General features: G+C 54.4%; 1 protein-coding gene across 1 annotated transcript in view; it reads left to right on the forward strand.

Moving 5' to 3' along the window:
• The first annotated feature begins 379 nt into the window (after positions 1–379).
• Positions 380–22701, forward strand: part of DTX4 (deltex E3 ubiquitin ligase 4) — a 37069-nt gene continuing 14747 nt past the window's right edge. The window contains exons 1-6 of the mRNA XM_047691722.1: positions 380–622; positions 8720–9443; positions 16327–16388; positions 16930–17091; positions 19087–19148; positions 19929–20081. Of these exons, the coding sequence (XP_047547678.1) occupies positions 412–622; positions 8720–9443; positions 16327–16388; positions 16930–17091; positions 19087–19148; positions 19929–20081 (1374 nt within the window). The 5' untranslated portion in view covers positions 380–411. The remainder of the gene's footprint in view (positions 623–8719; positions 9444–16326; positions 16389–16929; positions 17092–19086; positions 19149–19928; positions 20082–22701) is intronic.

The raw sequence follows: 22701 nt of genomic DNA on the forward strand, positions 1-22701 counted from the left end.
GCAGAGCCCGAGGCGCAACTGGTGCGAGGGCTCGGGGCTCGCCTCCCCGGCAGCCCAGCTCCGGCCGCGCGCCCGCCCGGGCTTTGCAAGGCGGGGGTCCGTCTGCGGAAAGCCGGGCATTTGCATGAAGCCGCTGGACCCCACGGAGCAGCGGCGGCAGCGGCGGACCCCGGCGGCGGCGGCGGCGCGCGGTCGGAGCCGGGCGGCCCGGGTGTCCGGGCCCCGGTGGATGCGCGGCTGGGGAGCGGCCCATGGGCCGGAGCTGAGGCTGCCCGGGGCGGCGGGGCGCGGCGCTGGGGGCGCGGCCGAGGCCCGCGGGCGGCGGCGCAGGAGGAAGCGGAGGAGGACCTGCGCGCGGGGCCCGGGAGACAGGCAGAGCAGCGCCGCCGCCGCCGCACCCCGGGGCTCGCCATGCTCCTGGCCTCGGCCGTGGTGGTCTGGGAATGGCTGAACGAGCACGGCCGCTGGCGTCCCTACAGCCCGGCCGTGAGCCACCACATCGAGGCGGTGGTCCGCGCCGGGCCCCGCGCGGGGGGCAGCGTGGTGCTGGGCCAGGTGGACAGCCGTCTCGCGCCCTACATCATCGACCTGCAGTCCATGAACCAGTTCCGCCAGGACACGGGTGAGCCGGCGCCCCTGCCCCACCCGCGCCCACCTCCCCTCCCTGCCCTGGGATCTTCCGCCTCAAGAGCCCCCGGGACCCACCCAGTCCTCAACTCCGCGCAGTGTGTCGCCGGGAGGTGGTTTTGGAGGGGGCGCTTTACTCCCCACCATCCTCTTACAATCCCCCTGCAATAAATGTCCCTGCACGTACTATCAGGGTTCTCGTTATGCAGAGGGAGCCTCAAGCGAGCCCCTAAGTGACACCTTTCCGCGCCCCCTTTTAAGCGCTCGCTGGCCCCAAGTTCTCCCATGTAGAAATTCGAGGGCCGGCCCAGCCCGCAAGCCATCCCAGCCGCTGGGAAAGGCTTCCTGCTCTCATCCTCACACCTTGGCTGACCCTGCTTTGCCTTAGACACCCTTGGGACTGACACACGTCCCCCTCGTCACCCACCTTACTGCCTCTGCCCCTTCTGTGTGGGATGCCTTCCCACAGCTGGGTCCCGGGGGTGGGACCCGCGGGAGGGAAGAAGGGGTTCCCCGGAGGCATTGGCGGTGCCCTAGCATGGGAAGGGTGGTCGCCCTGGGAGGGTCGCCGGGAGCTGGGGGATTCCGGGGCATGGAAGGCCCTGGATGCGGTGGCATTGGCCGTTGCCGCCTCTGCACTGCAAGTGCTGAAGCAACAGGCCTGAGCAGATGGGGAGAGAAGGGGGAGGGACGCGGCTCCGGAATGCCTGGCTGGGAAGCCGCTCCCTTTGTCCGTGTAGGAGGAGGAGGAGGAGGTGGATTCCTAAGGAGAAAGGGTCCCCAAGCTTCGTCCTGAAACTGCCCCCTCTGAGGGACACTCTGGTCTCCCAGAGCACTAACCCCCTATCTTTTCATGTGAATCCAGTTGCCACTGTGGCCGCCACAATCCCACTTGCTTGCTGACTAGCCTTTCCAGGTCAGAGCAAAGCGGAAAGCCTGCAGGGAGGAGGTCAGGGGGATGGCTCCGTGGCAGGACCGAGCAGCTGGTCTTCACTCAGCTCAGGGTGTCCAGGCTTCAGAGGACCTGGGACAAGTCTGCCTTTCTAGGATTCTCTTTACAAGGGTGGGAGACTTTCTGGAATTCTGGCTGGGCTTTCCCAAGAGTGTGACCCCAGAGCCTGCAGAAGCAGGTGTGCTGGGGAGGGGCTAAGCAGGATGACCCGGGGAGTCCCAGAGGATCAGAGAACAGCTGCCTGAGCCGGGCATCCCAGCCGCCTTGGAAAGCCCCCACATCCTGTGTGCTAATTAGGATTGTCATGGGAAAGGGGCGTCTTTCCACCCACATGTCCCCATCTTTAGTCATAACTCCAATAGCCTTTTTGCCAGGGACTTTGCAGATACTGGCCAGCTGAGTAAAGCTTTCTGGGGGGAAAGGATTCCAGAAGTCTTAGCATCTGGAGGGGCTTAAACCCTGGTGAGAAAGGGAGGGAGGTGGGGCTGAGAGCGCCTGGGGGGAGGAGGGAATGGGGAGGAATGTAGGGAGAGTCAGAAAGAGGATTAAGTGTGGCGGAGGGGGAGGGGGAGGACGTAATTGGGCAATTGGGGTAAAGGTTGTGGAGGTGAGGTTGGAGGCAGAGGATTGGGGGTGAGGGGTGGTGATGGTTTGTTGAGCCCCGGAGGAGGGACCAGGGAGGACTAGCAGTTAAGACACCTGACGGGGCATTCCGGTCCTGCTCGGAATAAACAGGCAGGAAGGTGTTAGCTTTTCTGTTTCAGGCTGAATCTCTGCAGCATAGGGAGAAACACCCTGGTGACAAAAAGGTCCCAGTCCCTGTCCCACATTTGGGAGGGAGTGAAGTTTAATCATTGTTTTGGGGTGTCTAAGATGGGGAAGAAGGACGACCTTTTGACAGAGGTGAAGGCACAGAGAGCGTGGGGTTGAAGCAATATTCCCCCCCCCTTACCCCCAGATCTGACCACCCTTCCCTGGGGACAGGCTGACCACGGCCTCGTGTCCCCTCAGACTGGAGGCTGGAGGCAGAGAGCTAGCCCTGCATCATTTTAAAGACTGCCAGCGGGGCCTGTTTTATATTCGAGTCCGTCTTAGAGGTGCACGACTCAGACTGCTTTGGATTCCATCCGCTCATTCTAGTGGTCGGTGGGTGAGCGGGTACTGAGCGCCTCGCTCCTAGTGCCAGGCCCTGCGCTGGGTGCCGGAGGCGCTGGGCTGAATTCCCAGGAATGCCGGGCTGTCAAGGAGCTTGTCAAAGCAGAATAGAATCTCTGGGTTTCTGGGCTCGGAGCCCCCTCCTCTCCCTTCTCTGCCAGCAGACGCAGAGCTCCTCTCAATATAGCTCATTGATGAGGCCATGACAGGGTAGGAACTTTATCCTGCCGGCGCCCAGGCAACCTCAGCCAAGCCCTAGCAATGTTTAATTAAATTACCCGCCATCCCCAAGCCACAGTTTGAAGCTGGGAACCAGAAACATCCCCACAAACAAAGGAGAACTGGAAGTCCCCTGCCTAGAGGCGAGTCCTCTCTCTTTTTTTTGCCTCCTCTATGTGGGGACATTTCCTGACACGGGGCTCCCGTTTCTTCAGAAGTTGCCTGCCCTGCTGGGAGGGAGGCCTCAGACTCTGGGCTCCCCGGGCTCCAGCCGTGCCCACCCTGTCTCCAGGGAGATGACTGGGCGGTCACAGACACCCTCTGCCGCCTTTGTTTGCCCTGGGCCCTTACTCCCCTCACCGTGTCTGGGTTTGAGGTTATTTGCACTTGGTGCTGGTCTCCGCGAGTGTTTTGGGCTAAGGAATCTGGAGAAGGGAGGAGATGGACGGTGGAGGGGATGATCTTGGCTGCTCCTAGAGCCTTGGTTGGGTCCTGTCCATCTGTGGTCATTTATCTTGACTAGACTCGCCTTTTCTGTCACAGGACAGTGACCGGAGTGCTGTCCTTCAGAATCCGTGCCCCCTGTATTGTCAGTACCTCTGACGTTCACCACCTTCAGGGCTCCAGCCCCAGGACATGGGGAGCCCCAGGCTGGGGGTGGGGAGACGGGACTCAGGCTCTCATGGCAGACTCATTGGCTTCCTGTGTGACCTTGGACAAGTCCCTTAGTTGCTCAGGCCTCGTTTTTCTCTGTGGAATTAAGCGCAGCCTTAAGAATCCTCTGGGTCCTGTCCTGTCATCATGCCAGGGGACTGCGTTTGGCCTCTGCACCAGTCAGGACGCTGCTTAGAAGTGACCTGGTCCAAGGCAGGGTCCTTTCCAGCTCCAAGTTTTCTCTGCAACTTTTGCCTCTTCTGGGTCTTTAATATGGTGAGAAAGGTCAGATGGAGAGAGATGAACAGTTTTGACAGAAGCTAATGTTTGGGTCCCCACAAGACCCTCTGCCCTGTGTGAGCACTGGAGAGGAGGACGCGAGTGTCACGAGGGCCATGTGGCTGTGACAGTGTGGGGGAGGCTGCAGGCCCATTGCACGCATTGTCATTTAGTCCTCACAGCGATCTTAGGCCGGACCTACTGTCCCCATTTTACAGGCAGGGAAACAACTTGGAAGAGATTATGTCATTCCCCCTTGTACAGCTAGTCAAAGGCAGAGCTGAGATGCCAAATCAAGTGTCCCACGCTCTCCTCTGTCATCGGTAAACAGTTCTGGAGCACCTACTTCGTGCAGGCATGTGGGATAGCCCAGTAGCCGGACATCTGGGGCTTTGCCCTCGTGGGACATTCCAGCGGGGCTGAGGGGCGCTTTGGAGGGGCCCAGAATTTCTCTGGCACAGGGATGCACAGATGTAAAGTGCCCTTGAGACAGGGTCATATCTGGAAGGTGTTTCCCCCAATTCCCAGGAGCCAAAACAACTCAGGTGCTTTGGAATGCAGGTGTCTGAGTTGTCACGAAAAACGGAGTTTCTTTCTCTTTCTCCCCACCTAGTTTATGACCATTCATTATTTCTATCCCATTAGAGGCTTTTTCTTTGGGTCACTGCACCCAAAGACTAAGTGGATTCCTCAGATCTTCTAGTTCATGGTCCTGCGTTTAGAGGAGGCCAGGACTAGCCCATTCCAGATTACGGAGGCCTCTGACAATAGAGAACGGAAACCCCACAGTGGCATTCTTTTGTCCCACAACTTTGGTTCTGAGGTCTGCCTTCTGTCTCTGACCCTCTGGGGCTGAATGAACTCAGCACCTTTCCCTCCAAAATCCAGCTCTTCCCCTTGACTCTTGACACCCCTCTGCCTGCAGATGGTGCCACCGTTTTATCACCTGCCCATTGTCAAGAACTCAGGATTCTTTAACTCTTGTTCAGAGCCTTGTTTAGGTGCCCAGTGTGTCGAAGCACATGGACCTTGTGGCCCAGCTGCTGAAATTCTTGTGCGTGATGAAAATCCAGGGTGGCTGTTCCCATGCAGATTCCCAGGCCCCAGAGGGGCCAATGATTCCTCATAGTGGCCGGTGGGAACTCTAGAAGGTGTTGCTAATCAGCTCCCCAGGAGATTCGGAAGCAGGTGATCCTGGAATCTGTCTCCGAAAGCATTCAGCTACTCAAGGTCAAGTCCTACCCGCTTCTTCTCCCTAGGGTCCCTCCAGTCTGTCACTTCCTTTTCATGTTCACTGCTAGGACCCTCATTACTTCTCACGTGGAACTCATGAACAGAGCAGCTCTGGTCCCATCACTTCTGTGTCACAGATATCACTGGCCCCTCAGTGCCTACAGATAAAACCCAGCATCCCAGCCTGGCCTTCCAGACCGTCTCTGCTTTGGCTGTAACACATCTTTCCAGGTTTCTCTTCTTCTCTGCCTTCTATTCCCCCCTGACTCCTGACAAACAGATGTCTTTTTATCTTCATGTATTCCCTTAGGGTTCTCTGACACCCCCTCCCCCAAGTAGTCACAAAGCCCCTTCTACTGAGATGCCATTTTCGCCTGTTGAAATTCTCCTTCTCGTGCAAGCCTTGCGGTCCTTGTCATCCATTTCTTTGAAATGTTCTCCCACCCGTCATTCTTTCTTTATTCAGTCAGTATTTATGGAGCTCCTCGGACATGTCAGGCACCAGGGAGACAGCCATGAGCAGACACCTGATACTCACCCTGCAGGACTGGGGGTCCAGTGGAGAGAGACTGACATTCACCAAATTAATCCCACCAAGAAATGTGTGACTGCACATCAGAATAAATGCTGTAAAGAAAAAAAAATAAATAAGAGTGGGAATCTGATCTGGTGAGGGCAGCCCGGAGAAGTTTCCTTGAGGAAATGAGCAAACTATGAAGGATGAGCACAAAAAGGATGCCAGAGGGTTTGGGGAAGGAACCAGCCTTGTGGAAAGGCCCCAGAGGAGAAGCATGGGGGTAGGGAGAGTGGAGAAGAGGCCACTGTTGCACCAACATAGGCACAGGTCTTGGGGCATGAGGTGGCCCGCAGACACGGGGCTGGGAGGGTCATGTCCTGTGACTAAGGGGAGGTCGCGGAAAGGGGTTTTAGCACGAAAGGGATGTGGGTGAATTCTCTCAGCCCCCATGCCTTTTGTGGGCACCCTTCTTCTGGCACATTCTGCTTCATAAATAGTGATGCGCACACTTGTCTAGTTTTAGATTGTAAGCTATTTGAGTAGTGCCCGAAATCCGCAGAGCAGTCGGTGGGTTGAGTAGCAGCGTGGGATAAATGATTAAATGCCCAAGTAGCCAGAAGTCTTCCGTCAATCATAGCACGTTTACTGAGTCCTTCTGAGAGCCAGGCAGCGCCCTAGGCGCTAGAGCTTAGGTCTGGATGGTGGTGTCTCTGCCTTCGCTTAAGGTCCCCCTTATGAAGAATGCCGAGGCCGGCACAGGCACACATAGGGCAGGGGCAGGCATCCACAGATAAGTACCCCAGACCTCCTGGGGGGCAGGGGGCCTGGACTGGGAGAACATTTCAGGAAACTGTTGGCAAATGGCATAGGACCCGAATGAGGGCAACTTCATTAGGTAAAAATGGCAAAGGAGGGCATCTCGAGGGCGGGGGGCCAGGAAATAGTAGGCAAGGGAATGCAGGAGGATAAGAGGAGTAGAGGAAAAGTCAAGCATGGGGGAGCTAAAGCTGGGGGAGCCACAGCTAGCTTCCAGAAGTTCTGTGGCAGCTCTCCAGCATCTCTGAGGTTGGTCCCACTGTTTAAAAATGCCTCTTAAGTACACTGGGGAGCACTGGACAAGTGCATTGCCCCTGCCGCCCTGGAAAGAATATAAAACAGGGTCATTTAAGCTCTCTAAACTTAATCTCCTCATTTCTAAAAGGTGTTTCTTAGGATTGCCATGAAGATCATATGGGATGAGTTAGGAGCCTTCTAAATAATAAAGATTGTATAAGGAGTTACCTATAATCTCTCTCTTTCACACACACAAACACACACCCCACATCCTCTGAACTCAACTTTCCCTATGCTGTCTCCATCTGCATAGACATATAATAGAAAATAAATTACAATGATAATCAACCAACTGTTATTGAGCTCTTGCCCTGTGGCAGGTGTTATTTTAGTGCCTTATATTCAGTCCTTCCTTTAATCTGCAAATCCACCCTTTGAAGTAGCTACCCTGGCCCAAGCGAAGGAGGAAACTGAGGCTTAATCACACAGCTGGAAGGGACAGAGCCTCCGCTGTTGGACCCAAAGCTTGTGCTCTTTGTTCCCCAGTGAGCTGGCTACTTAGGAAGGAAATGGAGGCAGACCAGGGAACTCTTGCCCACCCCCCTTCTTCCTCCTCTCTTCCTCCCATCCCGTACCCGCCCCCCCCACCACCACCACAGTTCCCCCAGCAGAAGTCCTAGTGCTGAATAGGGAATTGTTTTGCTTCTCCCTCTGGCCTCTGAATGTTGATGTTTTGGGTCATTAAGGGGCTCAGAGTTGGGGTGGGGGGCGGGTTATGACCCTGGCAAAGGCCTGAATAGCCATTGTTCCTTTTCTTCCCCCCTTGAATGGAATTCTGTCCCCAGTCTTGGTGTCTCCCTCTGGGATGGAGGAGGGGGTGGGTCAGAGGCCAGCAAGGGGAGCCTTTTCCCACCACTTTGATGGCTAGAGCCTAAGCTGACAGATGCAAGATTCAAGCACCCTTGGGGTCCTCCCAGGCCGCCTCACCCTGCCTTGACCCAGGCATCTTCAGCCTTGATGTTGATACCCATGAAATGAGCCCTGACTGGGTGTAAGTCTGAATCCAAGTGTGGGGTGGGTGAGGGAGAAGGAGGCAAGACTTACAGGCTAAGTTTCCCTCCAGTCCTGCAGGCTCATTTCTGCTGTACTCCTTCTCTGCACCAGTGCTGGCCCTCCTTCCCTGCCCCCTCCCCCAGTGAGACTGAAAATGAAAATAATCCTATCTTTAGGAGGGTTTGGGCTTTTTGAAAGAAAGATGTTAGAGAAATAGAAAATTATTACGATCATCACTACTGATTTGGTATACGAGTTAAATCTCCTAAGTGTAAGAGAGTTCTCTCAACCTGATTTTCTTTTTTTGTTTTTACTACACCCTTAAAGGGATAGGGAGCATGCTCTAGCTCCACGGGCTGCTTGGCAGCCTTCCTGGAGGCAGAGGCTTCTTCCTCTGGCCTGTAGGCTTCTGTGACCCTTTTGTTCTTTCCCTTCATAGCCCTCGAGGCAGGGACATTTAGAGGCTAGGGGAGAAGTGGTTCCATATTTATGAGCCCCTACTATGTTGTCAAGGGCTTTAGGTGCCGCAGTGCAGGTGCAGGAGAGATCTAGAACCTGGCAAATACATATTCGTTGAATGAATTAAGTGGGTCACATTTAATTTTCACAAAAATTCTGCAAAGGACTTATTGTTTCTCAGGGGAGGAAAGGAGGTTGGGGAGTTCTACACATACACTCATACGCTCAGAAGTGAATCAGTCTGGCTGTAGACCCAAGGTCTCGGAACTGCAAATGGGCAGGGGCTCTTTCAGGTATCCCCCTGGGCCCCACACCCTTCACGTTGTCACCAAGATGCTCCCACCCCTGCAAGTACACACTCCTCGTGCAGGAAGGTGTCTCACCCAAAGCTGCTAAGCCAGTTGGCAGCCTAGGGCCTGGCCCCACAACAGGACCGATTCCTCTTTGCCTCTGAAGGTAACACAATCCGGTTTCAGTCCTGGCTGACCCTGACCCTGTCCTCCATCCCACTCTGGCAGGGACGCTCCGCCCGGTTCGCCGCAACTACTACGATCCGTCCTCTGCCCCCGGCAAGGGCGTGGTGTGGGAGTGGGAGAATGACAACGGTTCTTGGACGCCCTATGACATGGAAGTGGGCATCACCATCCAGCACGCCTATGAGAAGCAGCACCCCTGGATCGACCTCACTTCCATCGGCTTTAGCTACGTCATTGACTTCAGCACCATGGGCCAGATCAACCGGCAGACCCAGCGCCAACGCCGCGTCCGTCGGCGCCTGGATCTCATCTACCCGATGGTCACCGGCACCTTGCCGAAGGCCCAGTCCTGGCCCGCCAGCCCCGTGTCGGCCGCCTCGCCCGCGGCCCCGCCCTGCTCCTGCCCGCAGTGCGTCCTGGTGATGAGCGTCAAGGCCGCCGTGGCCAATGGGAGCACCGGTCCGCTGCAGCCCCCAGCCGCCCGCAAGAACATGCTCCCATCTGGAGCCGTCAAGCTGCCCCCACCACCGGGCCCTGGGGCCAAGCCACTGGACAGCACGGGCACCGTCCGAGGCCCGATGAAGACTGTCCCATCGCAGGCGATCCGGCGACAGGCCTCCAGCACGCCCGCAGGGGTGACCGTGGGTTCTCCCGCCAGTCCCCCCGGAGCCAACGCCAAGACCGGAAGGGTGGCCCTGGCGACCTTAAATCGGACCAACCTGCAGCGACTGGCCATTGCCCAGTCCCGGGTGCTGATCGCCTCTGGGTAGGTACTCCCAGGGCTGTCTCCCAGCATTTACTCATAACGGGCATCGACCCGACTGACCCAGGCCAGAGGTGAGAGAAGGTCTGCCAAGACTTAAGCTCTCTGTGATCTTGTCCTGACCCTCTGGTTGCCTTTGCGGGTGGAAGGCGAGGCCCTGTGGTGGCTGAAGGTGGGATCCGTCTGGGGTCTCTCTGTGTTCCTCTGGGGCCATCATATCTGGCTTCTAATTGAGACTTGGCACAGCTATGGGATTCAGGACAGATCCTTAACATCCCAGAGTCCTGCAAAGGCTGGTGCTAATCTCTGCATTAGGCTGGCTGCTGAGAGCGCAAGGGTAGGCACACCATGCCCTGACCGGCAATACTAAATGAGCTCCCACCAGAATCTGGTCTGGGGGCTTTATCACCTCATTTAATCCTTACAGTGAATCTTTGAAGTAGGCATTTTTTTTTTTTAGATTTTTATTTATTTATTTGACAGAGATTACAAGTAGGCAGAGAGGCAGGCAGAGAGAGAGAGGAGGAAGCAGGCTCCCCGCTGAGCAGAGAGTCCGATGTGGGGCTCGATCCCAGGACTCTGAGACCACGACCCGAGCCGAAGGCAGAGGCCTTAACCCACTGAGCCACCCAGGCGCCCCTGAAGTAGGCATTTTGATCCATTTCACCCATGAAGAAACCAGAGGTTCCCTTGCTCAAAGGCACAGAGCGTTCATTAGCTGAGACCAGGATTTAAGCTTCGGGGAGTCTGACAGTCAGAGACCTCCTGTTCTTTTTTTTTTTTTCCCCAAAGATCTTATTTATTTATTTGAAAGAGATCACAAGTAGGCAGAGAGGCAGGCAGAGAGAGAGAGGAGGAAGCAGGCTCCCTGCTGAGCAGAGAGCCCAATGGGGGGCTCTATCCCAAGACCCTGGGATCATGCCCTGAGCCAAAGGCAGAGGCTTAACCCACTGAGCCACCCAGGCGCCCGGAGCCCTCCTGCTGCTTCTCTGTCAAGCTCACCCCACAGTGCCCAGCCTACAGTAGGCACCAAATGCAGTTAGCCCCTTTCCTCAGAAACTGGAGGGCTCACTCCAGATTGGAAATAATAGTACATCTTTGGCAAGTACTTCCTATGTGTGCCAGGCACTTTCCGTGCGTTGCCTTAGTACTTCCTGGGGGAGGCTTAGTACTTCCTGGGGCAGGCTTAGTACTTCCTGGGGCAGGTTGGTGTTGTGTGGGCTCTGTGATCCTCTTGGTCTTCTGATCTTCAAATGGGAGACACCCAGGTCCATGTGGTGCTCACGGCCTTTGCCTGCCAGCCCCTGGTTTCTGGTGAGATGGGCCTCTCACACCGGCCCGCTCTTCCCTTTTTCAAGAAGGACTGCGCCCTGCGTGTGACCCCTGAGCCCCAGACGGGCATGGGGGTTTGCAGTGAGGTTGAACACCAGAGTGCAAACCTCAGGCTGCGCAGAGGAGGCTGTCTGCACACAGAGGTTCAGCAGCGGGAGGAAAGAGGAGGAGGGGGGCTGCAGAAGGAGATGCCCAGCCCTCACTCTGGCCCCTGAACGAAGCCACAGTCTCTGCAAGCTCCAGTTTCCTCGTGCATGGGATGGGGATGGTCGGGCTCGCCTTGCCTGCCTCATGGAGACACTGTGGAAGCCTCCACGAAGGGAGATCATCCCGTGAGAGTTTATCAGGTGTGCTTGCCAGTGTTATCTCAAACCCTGGCCCCGAGCGCCAAGAGTCAGGCCTGGGGCCCCAGCTCAGAATTAACTTTCCAAGGAGGGCCATACGGCTCAGGTGACCTAGAGTGGGGGTTGGAGCCCCGGGTTTTAGTCCCCTCGTCCTCTGTCCTTTTGGCCAAAGCTCAGCTCCTCGTTGTATGTGAAGGCCTTTCGTGAATGGTCAGGTGCTGGTCAGGCGCACAGGATTTTCCTACGGCTACTTCTGAGCTGACAGTATTTGGGAGAGGGCCCCTAAATCACACCATGGCTCGCTTTCTTCCCCAGGTCAGCCAGCAGCATCCTGAGGGCCCCTGACAGAACTCCGGGGTAACTATTTGAGTGGCAGAGGGAGGCTCTTGTAGTGGACGAGAAACACAGCCTCCTCCAGAGCCTGACCGCCGGGGGCGGGAACCCAAGTTCCTTGGTCTGTAACTTGGTGCAAGTTACCCTCCCTCGGTCTTCAGTTTATTCATCTGCGATATGGGAGAGTAATAGTACCTCCCTTCTCCAAGCTGTCACAAGACTTCAATGAAATACTCAATGTCTAGGTGGGGCACAGTGCGTGGCCCATAGGAAGCGTCTGGTCCGGATTCGCTGCCCTTGTTCACACGTATCTATCGAAGGTCGTTGTTGAAGTCAGAGCTGAGCAGAGCCAAATGTCCCACCTCATTTCTGGAGCCCATGGCAAATACCAAGTAACCCCACACCGTAACCGAGCCAAAGGACCCCCAGATCACTTTAAATCTCACCCAGGGAACTGGCCGCTCTTTATCTCTCTGCTTTATTCCCCTTGCCTGCCAGTGGAATTGGAGCGAGAGAATGGAGAGGAGGTCCGGGCAGAGCCTTTTCAAAAGGGCTATAGAAACCAGCTTTTCTCTCCGCTCTGTTTTCCTGAGAGGGGAGGCCCCGCCCTACCCCTCTATCTCCCAGCCCTTTCCTTTTTCCACCTCTTACCACCACCCTCACCCCCCACCACCATCTTGTCCTCCAGTCTTTCTTGGCCATTTAATTAGCGTGCTTACTCCCTTTGTGCAGCACTGCCGTCGACCTTCTGTCATGGAATGGCCCCTTCCCCTCCTCTCCCTGTCCGTGAGCTCTTCAAGCAACTTTCCCACGGAAAAGAGGAAGACCAGGGAGGGCGGGAGAGGTGGGCTGAAGAGAAGGGTTTGCGGGGAACAAAAGACCCTGTGAATTATTCAGAGACACAAGCAGGGGGTTTCTAAAGAGAAGAGGGGGGGCTGCGGCGTGGGGGGCAGGAGTCGCCCTTCTGGCCCTCTCCTCCAGAATTGAGGCTTCTCTATCTCTGGCGAGACTTTGGTTGCTGGAGAGACAAGACCACTGTCCGGCCTGAGGATTCCTGGGTCGGCTCACAACTCACACACCCCCCCTCAAAACACTACTTCTCACCATGGTATCTGCAGAGCTTTTCTCCTGCCATCAGCCCCCTCCTTCTGCCACCTTGCCAGCTCTTCTCTTTTCTTAGTTTTGTGCTTGAGAGACAGAAATGGAAATTGAGAACAGCCCAGCGGAATGGGGGAGGGTGTCTTCAGATGGTTAGGCCAGACAGCACTGGCTGAGCGGAGTTGCCTGAAGGGTGTGAGATGCATGCCTGTTGCTGGGTCTCTGATTTCTGGAAGGAGGGCTCAGGCATAGACAGCTGGGGCCCCAGCAGGGTGTGACCGGTGGGGATGACATGGACCACCTCCATGGTTTCCATTTTAACCAGTCACCACCGTGGGGGAGGTCTTATCAGCTGCGGTCAACTCAAGGATTCGAAGCATTGCCTGCCTCTCAACTTCACACTGTACCCTCCATGTCCTCCAGAATCTCAGAAGACTGGAGGATTTCAGCAGGAAAAGGCTTTATGGAGCCCAACTTCCTCTTATAGTTGGGAAACCAATATGTAAATAACCACCCAATTTGCACAGGGTTTGCCTGTTTACAGAGTATTTGACCTAGATCCTCACAGGGACCCCATGGACGGAGAGGTAGGGTGCCCTGTTTTTGGGTGTGGTGACTCGGACGTGGTCAGGAAAGTGCAAGGAGGCTGTGTGACTCTCCCAAGGGCCAAAGCCACTGTGCCAAGCTGGACGAGAACGCAGGTTTCCTAACCTCGACTCAGGGCCCCTCCACGGTTCCCTTCTGCATTCCGTAAGCAGATACACCCCTCCTCCAGTTGGCTTCCACCATCCAGAGCCACCTGACACATCGTCCCTTTCCTGGAATGGCAGGGGCACCGCCTCTCCCACAGTACTGCCCGGAGTCCGGGGTCCTCAGGTGGACCCTCCCTCTCTTCAGGCCTGGCCCCCTCCCCGGGTCCTTGGGCTGCCCAGGGTGTGTGCTCTGGGGATTGGACTCCTTCCTGGCTAACCAGATTGGGTGTGGAAACCTGCCAGTCCAGTTTGTGGGAACAAAGGTGGCTTTTGTCACCCAGATCACAGCTACTTATCAGCTGGAGAGGGGGGCCTTGGAGCTGGAAGGGGGAAGGCAGGTGTGGGGCTGGACTGGGAGCGCTGCCCCCTGGTGGGGAGCTGGGGAATGGGCACAGGCCGCGGGCCCTTCCCTCCAGGTCTCCAGGCCCGCCCAGGGGATGCCAGTCTGCCCAGGTGGGGGAACCAGGGCTTAGGCAGCGGCCTTGCTCTTAAGCACTGAGGCAGGGAATCCTCAAGTCCCCCCCACCCCCACCCCGCCCCCAACATCTGCTAACTCCAGACGCTCACAGGGTCATGGGTAAGGTGATCGAGGCTCAGAAAAAAACCGAGGGAGGTCATGAGGAGCTACTGGCAGGGTTGCGACTCAAACCTGGTTTTCCTGCGTCTTGTCCACCCTACCTTGCCTGGCTCTGTGGGGCAGGTCATGGAGTCCAAAAGCAAGGCTGGGCCTCTTTTCCTGGCTGACTTTCCTTTGTGTTGAATTCAGCCTTCCCCTCCCCCTACATGGGTTTGTTTTATCCTGGGGGAAGAGTAGCCTGTTGAGACACAAACACTCCCACTCTGTTCTTTCACATCCTTCTCACAGCCCCAGCACACATGTCACGGTCCCAGGAAGGGACAGGGGCCACTGGAAGACTCAGCCGGGGAAGCACCCATCTCTGCAGGCTTGTGGGGGACAGACAGACCCTCTGCTCAGCCCCGTGCCGACTCCTCTGTCTTAGTCGTGGGTTTATTCCCTATGCTCTCTGCGCTCCCATGTTCTCTGTCTGCGCTGTGGGGTGATAGAAGGTTCGCACAGACCCAAGACACAGCAGGGTGATTGGCTCCAACAGGGGGCTCTGGAGCCAGACTTCCTGGGTGTGAACACACATCTGTGTGGCGTCCACCAAGCTTGATTAAGCTCTCTGTGCCTCAGCCTCCTTGCCTAATAAAATGAGGCCGATAATCATAGCACCTCTTGCGTAGGTTGTCGGAAGTCTTGGATGGATTTATACACAGTGAGCCGTTACGACTGTGACAGGTACCAGGTGGGCTCTGTGCCTGCCTGCCATGACCACCCAAGGGTGAAGGGCCACAGGCTGCCTTGCTCATGGCTGCACCCCCAGGCTCCAGCAGAACGTCCCACATGAAGTAGGGCTCATTATGAATGGGCAAACAAGCAAATAATAAACAATATAAAGACACAAGGGAACATGGCCTTCCCCTTCCTGTTTTCCCAGCACAACCCTGCCCCCACAGCAGAACTGCTGGCTCCTGGGCTCCTCTGTGACCCAGGCCATGTGTCTCCCAGCCCACTTTCCTCTCCGAGCCCAGCTGTAGAAGCCTGGGTGGCGATGGGGGGGGGAAGGGGTGGGATGACGCAATACCCGGCCCCCCGTGTCCCATATTTCTCTACTTGGCATCGTGGGAGGCCTCGCCTTTCCCAGGCAGCTGTGCGGAATCCTCTCAGCCTGGCTCTGGTTTCTGGGGAGAAGGACAGAAAGAGGAGGAGGCTTTGCTTGATATTTAGATTTCTCAGGGAAAAGGAGGGGTGACAGCTGTTGGAGCAGTGGCTTCCCAGAGTTGGGCTGCATCCTGTTAGCCAAAGCTAGTGAGAATGCAGGTTCCTGGGCCCCGCCGGTGGGAGTTCTGATTCAGGCCTGGGGCTCTGTCTTTTTAACAGCTTCTTAGGTGACTCTAATGTGTGCCCGGGTTTAAACTTGCTGCTTTATTTATCATTCAGTCAACCAATACTCACTGATTGCCTGCTAGTGTTAGGCTCTGAATGAAACAAAGATATTTGCTCTCACAGAGCTTTGATTCTGGAAGGGGAGGTAGTAAGACAACAACTTATTTTTAAAAAAAATCCCAAGTTCCACGAAAAAAGAAAACAGAGCAAGATAAGAGGGATTGAGGTGGGATGGGAGGAGTGAGTCACAGTATTAAATGAGATGGTCTTAGATATAAAAAAAAATTTTTTTTTAAAGATTTTATTTATTTATTTGAGAGAGAGTGAGAGAGAGCATGAGCGAGGAGAAGGTCAGAGAGAGAAGCAGACTCCCTGTGGAGCTGGGAGCCCGATGCGGGACTCGATCCTGGGACTCCAGGATCATGACCTGAGCCGAAGGCAGTCGTCCAACCAACTGAGCCACCCAGGCGTCCCTTTAAAAATTTTTTTTAAAGATTTCATTTATTTACTTGACAGGTAGAGATCACAAGTAGGCAGAGAGGCAGGCAGAGAGAGAGGAGGAAGCAGGCTCCCTGCCGAGCAGAGAGCCCGATGTGGGGCTCGATCCCAGGACCCTGGGATCATGACTAGAGCCGAAGGCAGAGGCTTTAAACCACTGAGCCACCCAGGAGCCCTGAGATGGTCTTAGATTTTAAAAAGGTAACACTTCTGGTGATGCCTGGCTCAGTCAGATGAGCATCTGATTCTTGATTTTGGCTCAGGTCATGATCTCAGGGTCCTGGAATCGAGTCCCACGTCGGACTCCACACTTTAGCGGGGAGTCTGCTTGAGATTCTCCGTCTCCCTCTCCCTCTGTCCCTCCCCCCCCACAAATAAATCAATAGAATCTTTAACAAATAAATAAATAAAGGTAACCCTTTTGTTTGTGGTGCTAAGAACGGACTCTGCCTTGAATAGGGATACGTAGTTTCAGTATAAAAGGGGAACCCCCCTCAGTGGGTGAATTTGGGGGGTTTGAACACTGACCCATTTTTTCCGGCTTGTCAAGACCATAATGTACCCGCTCTTGTCTCCCACAGGGTCCCCACCGTCCCGGTGAAAAACCTAAATGGGACCAGTCCTGTGAACCCTGCCTTGGCAGGTAAGAGAGACCCTGGGCTGCCCTTGTTCAGGGCAGAAAAAGGAAGCAGGAACGTCGGTAGAGGGCATTTATAAAAGAGAAAGAATTAAAGTGAATAAGGGTTTTAGGAGTGAGGCCGGCAGGGCAGGAAGAGTGTGGGGAGAACCGATTGTTAAAAGCAACGCATGGGGGCGCCTGGGTGGCTCAGTGGGTTAAGCCTCTGCCTTCGGCTCAGGTCATGATCTCAGGGTCCTGGGATCGAGCCCCGCATCGGGCTCTCTGCTCGGCGGGGAGCCTGCTTCCTCCTCTCTCTGCCTGCCTCTCTGCCTACTTGTGATCGCTCTCTGCCAAATAACTAAATAAAATCTTTAAAAAAAAAAAAAAAAAAAAAGCAACGCATGCTGTTGAAGGTGAGTGAGTGCATATATTTCCAGGGAAAACTTGGAGGAAGGGGAGGTGGAAAAAAAGTGAGTTCTGAGAACTTTGCTGGGAAGCAGAGTGTAGGCTTGTGGGGATGCTGGGAGCTAACTCTGCCGTCCTTCCTCACGCGCTGCCCTTCCAGGAATCACTGGGATTCTCATGAGCGCTGCGGGGCTGCCTGTGTGTCTCACCAGGCCCCCGAAGCTGGTCCTCCACCCACCCCCGGTGAGCAAGAGTGAAATCAAATCCATCCCAGGGGTTTCCAACACGAGCCGCAAGACGACCAAAAAGCAAGCCAAGAAAGGTATTGGCCTCCTTATCGTGTGGGGTGTGGGAGCCAAAGGTTTGGGCCCCAGCCGTGGCTCGGCCACCGTCACTGAAGGTCACACCCATGGCTTTACCCTCTGTGCCTTCGTTTCTGCCTCTGCTAAGTGGGCCCAACTGGTACCCGTCCCAACGACTGTACCCAAAGTGGGCTGTGTACGAATCAGATGGAGACGCTTTAATAGGATAAAAATGCAGCACAGAAAGAGAGAAACATAAAACCACAAGATGTGACACAGGAAAATCGCCCTGGCCCTGGCACCCAAACAGACTGGGTTCAAACCCCGACTTTGCCACTTTGAGTCGTGTGGCCACAGAGAGCCTGTTTTCATACCTTTATGATGGGGTGACAGTGCTCAGAACCAGTTTGGGGGAAGGTGTGGGACAGATTGCATCCATGCCAGCCAGGGACGAACCACCGTCCTGTGTCCCTTTAGAGCCCCTAGATCTGTGCAAACCGTCCTTCAGGGCCTCCCTCCTGCTGGTGTGCAATCCCACCAATAGCGGGACCTGTACTTACACTCGCACCAAAGGACCCCGTCCCAGCTCCGTGGCTGGTCTTTTCGACTGCGGTACTGGCTGTTACAAGTTTTGACCATCACCCCAAGCCCCCAGCTGGCAACCTTGTTTCGAAGTTTCAGTGGGATTTCACCTACATTGTAACTTGGCCCAGGGCCCAGCAGGTAATGAGCTCTTGGTTAATAGAAGCTTAATTCTATAGAAGCAGGATGGTGGGAAGGAAGGGCCTGCATCCCGGCTTTTGACAGTCGCACGATCCTCTTCCTCAAACCCTTGTCCTACTTCCCTGCTCCATCAAAAGTTCTCTACTTAAATGGACTCGATTGCCTTGTTCATCGTCTGATAGGAAATGACAGGAGTTCACAGTGCCATGGTCCTCCTGTGATTTTTTTTTTAAAGATTTTTTTTTTTTAATTTATTGGACAGAGAGAGACACAGCTAGAGAGGGATCACAAGCAGGGGGGATGGGAGAGGGAGAAGCAGGCTCCCCGCCGAGCAGGGAGCCCGATGCGGGGCCCGATCCCAGGACCCCGGGGATCATGACCTAAGCCGAATGTAGACACTTAACAACTGAGCCACGCAGGCGCCCCTCCTCCTGTGATTATTAATAGTGCACGTTGGACCCTTTGCTGGAAAGGTGCTAAAGGACTCTGGGTCCATTCGCTCACCGGATTGTCAAAGCAACCCTCTGAGCTGGTGCTGTTGTTTTTTCCTGTTTTAGAGGGGAGAAAACAGAAGCTCAGAGCGGCTCCGACAGGTAGGTGCCCAGGGAGGCAAGGACCCTTTTGAAGGCGTGTCATCCTGCCTCCTAGTCCCGTCCCCAGAGAAACCTCCAGAATCACGGGAAGCTGGCAGGATGCTTGCCCACTGCCGGGCTCTCTCTGCTGGCAGCCGCAGCACTGCCAGCGGCCAGGGAACAGCATCCCGAAGCTGCGGGCTTCCCTTCCTGCTTTCCCATGAAAATAACGTGACTCTGACACCACATTATAGATCGAGACGGTACTTAGCACGTTGTGAAAGGAGAAAGTGATAAGCCTACTGCATGTTTTTTTTTTTTTTTTTTTTAACATGTAACAGTTTACACAGTGCCTTCGGCTGTCTTCTCACCACATCGCTGGGGGCCTGCCCAGGCTCTGATTATATGGAAGAGAAACCCACTCAAATAACCGATCTCAGGCAAAACCCGGGTTTGTTGAAAATAGGCCCCTGGGGATGTCAGGGAAAAGACTGCAGGAGGTAAGGACAGGCAGGAACACCTCCCACCACCTCAGACATCCCCGGTCTCTCTCTCCTCCATCTGCTGATTCCCTTTCAGGGTCTTACACCAGATTATTGCAGAATGAGCTCCTGCTTGGCTCCTGGCTGACAGCCCCTGTCTGGCAAACCCCTCTTGACAGGGCTGTTTGATTCCTTATCTCTGTCTTGGTGGCCCACCAACCATCCTGTCTCCCCACAGGTAAAACCCCGGAAGAAGTGTTGAAGAAGTACTTGCAGAAAGTCCGGTATCCCCCCGATGAGGTGAGTGCAGGGGGAGCAGGGCGGGGCTCACCCGCCAGCATTTCCCCTGCCAGAGTTTTCCTCAGGATGCGGTGGGAGCAGCTGACTGGCTGCGTGACCGGCTGTGTCCTGACGGGCACAGAGCCGCTCAGAGCTGACCCAGGGCTCCCAGGTTGGTGGTCCGGGGCTGCAGTCGTCCACTGACCCTCCCCCACCCCCTGACCCCGCTCAGTAAAGAGCTGATTGATTGAGTCTAAGCTACCTTTCCATTAATAGCCTGAATATAAGACGAACGGTATGATAAGCTATGGGAGCCGACTTTTCAGTGGGTTTGATGTAGATTGGTGGTTCTCATCCAGAGGGGATTTTTCTTGTCTGGGGGGAGGGGGAATGCTTGTGGGCACAGACCAAGGATACTGAACACCCAGCGGTGTCCAGGACAGTCCGTTCAAGGAAGAATGCTCCAACCCCAAATGCCAATAACACCAAAGTTGAGAAATCCTCTTGTGGATTTATTTAAATACAATTCCTCTGCAAACATTCAGCTTTAAAGCGGTCTATGGGCAAGAGTCTGTTTCCTCCTATAGTTTTGGGGGTGAGCCCTGGACCGACGCCAGCAATTATTGGAAGAATTGTTCTGTCGTGTAAAGTGAGATAAGGCTGTATTTAGATTCCCAAAAGCACGTTCGTCTATACCTAGAAGAGCAGCGGGGACAGCTGCTGGACCTCATGGTGAGGTGCTCCGGCTTCCAGGCCGGTGAGAGCTGATGGTCTCTCTGCCCTGTCCCCTCCCACCCTCAGGACTGCACCATCTGCATGGAGCGCCTCACAGCCCCCTCAGGCTACAAGGGCCTACAGCCAACGGTCAAGCCTGAGCTGGTGGGCAAGCTGTCCAGATGCGGCCATATCTACCACATCTACTGCCTGGTCGCCATGTACAACAATGGCAACAAGGTTAGCACCGGCCCGTGGGGCACCTGCCACCTCCCCTGCTGGGCCCCTTTGGGGTTGCGCCCAGGTGGTCAGCGGAGGCAGGGGTGTCTCGGCTGTTCTCAGCAGCATTAGGCCTCCACGAAATGATAACCTGTCTTAGGCAACTGCCCCCAGTCTCTACACTGGGTGTGATGGTCTGAGAGGTGTAGACTTCCAGTCCCTGAAGGTTCTTGGGGTTGGGGAGAGGGAAATGGGAGGGGTGGTGGAGGAGGGGAGGTGTCCATGGTACACTACCAGTGTAGACGGATTTCCCGAAATTACCCGTCCTTCTCCAGGGCTAGTGATTTTCAGTTACAATTCATTTTCTATGGACAATTTCAAAACACCCTCAATTGCCCCTTCAGAGGCATTAGGGACTGTTGCCAAAGAGTTCCTGCTAGGCCCTTCCAACCCCCCTGTTGGAGAAGGGGAAGGACATTTGTTTGTTTATTTATTTTTTTAAGGATTTTATTTATTTATTTGACAGACAGAGATCACAAGTAGGCAGAGAGGCAGGCAGAGAGAGAGGAGGAAGCAGGCTCCCCACTGAGCAGAGAGCCCGATGTGGGGCTCGATCCCAGGACCCTGGGATCATGACCTGAGCCGAAGGCAGAGGCTTTAACCCACTGAGCCACCCAGGCGCCCCTGTTTGTTTATTTTTAAGATTTTATTTCTTCACGAGAGAGAGAGAGAGAGAGAGAAAGAGAGAGAGCGCACTAGGAGGGGGACAGAGGGAGAAGCAGACTTCCCCGCTGAGTCAGAAGCCTGACCTGGGGCTTGATCTCGGGACCCTGGGATCATGATCTGAGCTGAAGGCAGACGCCTGACCATCTGAGCCACCCAAGTACCCCATGGGAAGGCCATTTGTGATGCTCGTCTTGTCCATTGTTGATGATAGAGTGCTATTCCTTTATGAAGCTGGTTGCTAGGAATCTGGGAGTCTCCTTAGATGATAATTCTCTCTTACACTGTCTGAGCTTTCACGAAGCCACTGACTTTTGTCCTGTTCTTTGCTGTGCCACAATAACCATCCTTCCCCCATCTCCATGAATTCAAGTCCTACTTGCTTCTCCAGATCGGCTCAGACAGCATCAGAGTCTGAGATTTCCCTGATATCTCCAACTTCTTACTCATCTCCCGCCCCCGAAAAAACTCTGGCTTTGGGAGGCTGCTCTGGACTTCTCTTGCTGTGGGAAAAAAATAGAGACAAGAGAGGTATCAGACCCAAGCTGGACCTGGTTTAGCAACTGGATGACCTTGGGCAAGATTTTCAATCTCTCTGAGATTTCATTTTCCACCTGGAAATGGAGATAAAACAATACTTAGTTTACAGGGTATTACTACCATTATTATTCAAATTGATATCTCCTTGATATGATAGCTGTAATTTTCTCCTTCATCTTTATATAGCCTGGGATTTAAGTTCCCATAGTGCTGACCTTGGGATCTTTGTCTGACTCAGAGGGCTCACGCTCAGTCATTGATGGGTGATGCCTGTCCAGTCTGGTGCTCAACTTCCTGACCCTAGGTTAGGAAGTTTCATTGGGACTTTGCATTTTAAGGGGTTATTCTGGATTTAAAGGGATTTTCTAGCACATTGATTCCCTTTTTGGTGTCCGTTTTCAAGAATAATCTAGCACCTTTTTGTATCTATTTCCATAGTGCTTCAGAAATACGCCTCAAGACACTATCCTTCATTCTTTTAGCACTAACACTTTGAAGCATGCATTTAAAATTTTCTTTGCACAGAAGATGGAACAAAAAGACCCAGAGAGAAATGAAGCAATTCTGCCAGAGCAGAGAGCGGGACCCTGGGCTCTTGACCCCAAGCCTTGGGTTCCCATCCATCCATAGCACGAAGGAAACTTCTCCATCATCCTCAATACAAATTTTTCTTTTAAATTCTTGGAGCTTCCTTTGAAAAGTCCCCAGATAGCTTCGCAGAGGATCTCAGTCCTCCTAAGATGCTGCAGATGTCCTGGAGAGCTCCTTTCCCAGCTGCGCAAAAGCCCTTTCTGCACACATTGCTCCCTGCTCACGTCTTCCTTCTCACCCACTCTCTTCTGGAAAGCCTGGGAACAAGGCTCCTCCCCCATGCAGGCCAAGCCTCGCTGGGCCCCCCTGTGAAGCCAAGGCCCCTTATATCTCTGCATCCAGAGCCTGGCCCTATCCCCCACCACAGCCACCGAGGTGCTATGCAGAGCTGGGGGGTTTATACACACCAGCTGGGGCCCTCACCTTCAACTGTGCTGTGCCTCAGTTTTCCTCTCTGTTAAAGGGACTCATTTCCTAAGGCTAATAATAATAATAAGGCTAATATTCCTTTTCAGCCGCTTTCAGGTGAGGGCTAAATGAAACAAGATATAAACTCTGTCGTAAGGTATAAAATGCTATAATTAATGACTCATTCCCTCCTTCACTGTGTGGGCAGACCTTATCCTCCCTCCTTTAAAGCCAATTCACAGCTGTTCTTCAGGGACCATTTCCTTAAAAGTTAGCTTCATCTCCTCCAGCACATGGCGCCCACTTCCTCTTCTCAGAGCAGTGCTCCTGGAGGAACATTAGACTCAGCACAGAGATCATAAAAGCACAAAAAAAAAAA

Source organism: Lutra lutra, chromosome 10 (genome assembly GCF_902655055.1).
Source record: "Lutra lutra chromosome 10, mLutLut1.2, whole genome shotgun sequence".
Taxonomy (NCBI): domain Eukaryota; kingdom Metazoa; phylum Chordata; class Mammalia; order Carnivora; family Mustelidae; genus Lutra; species Lutra lutra.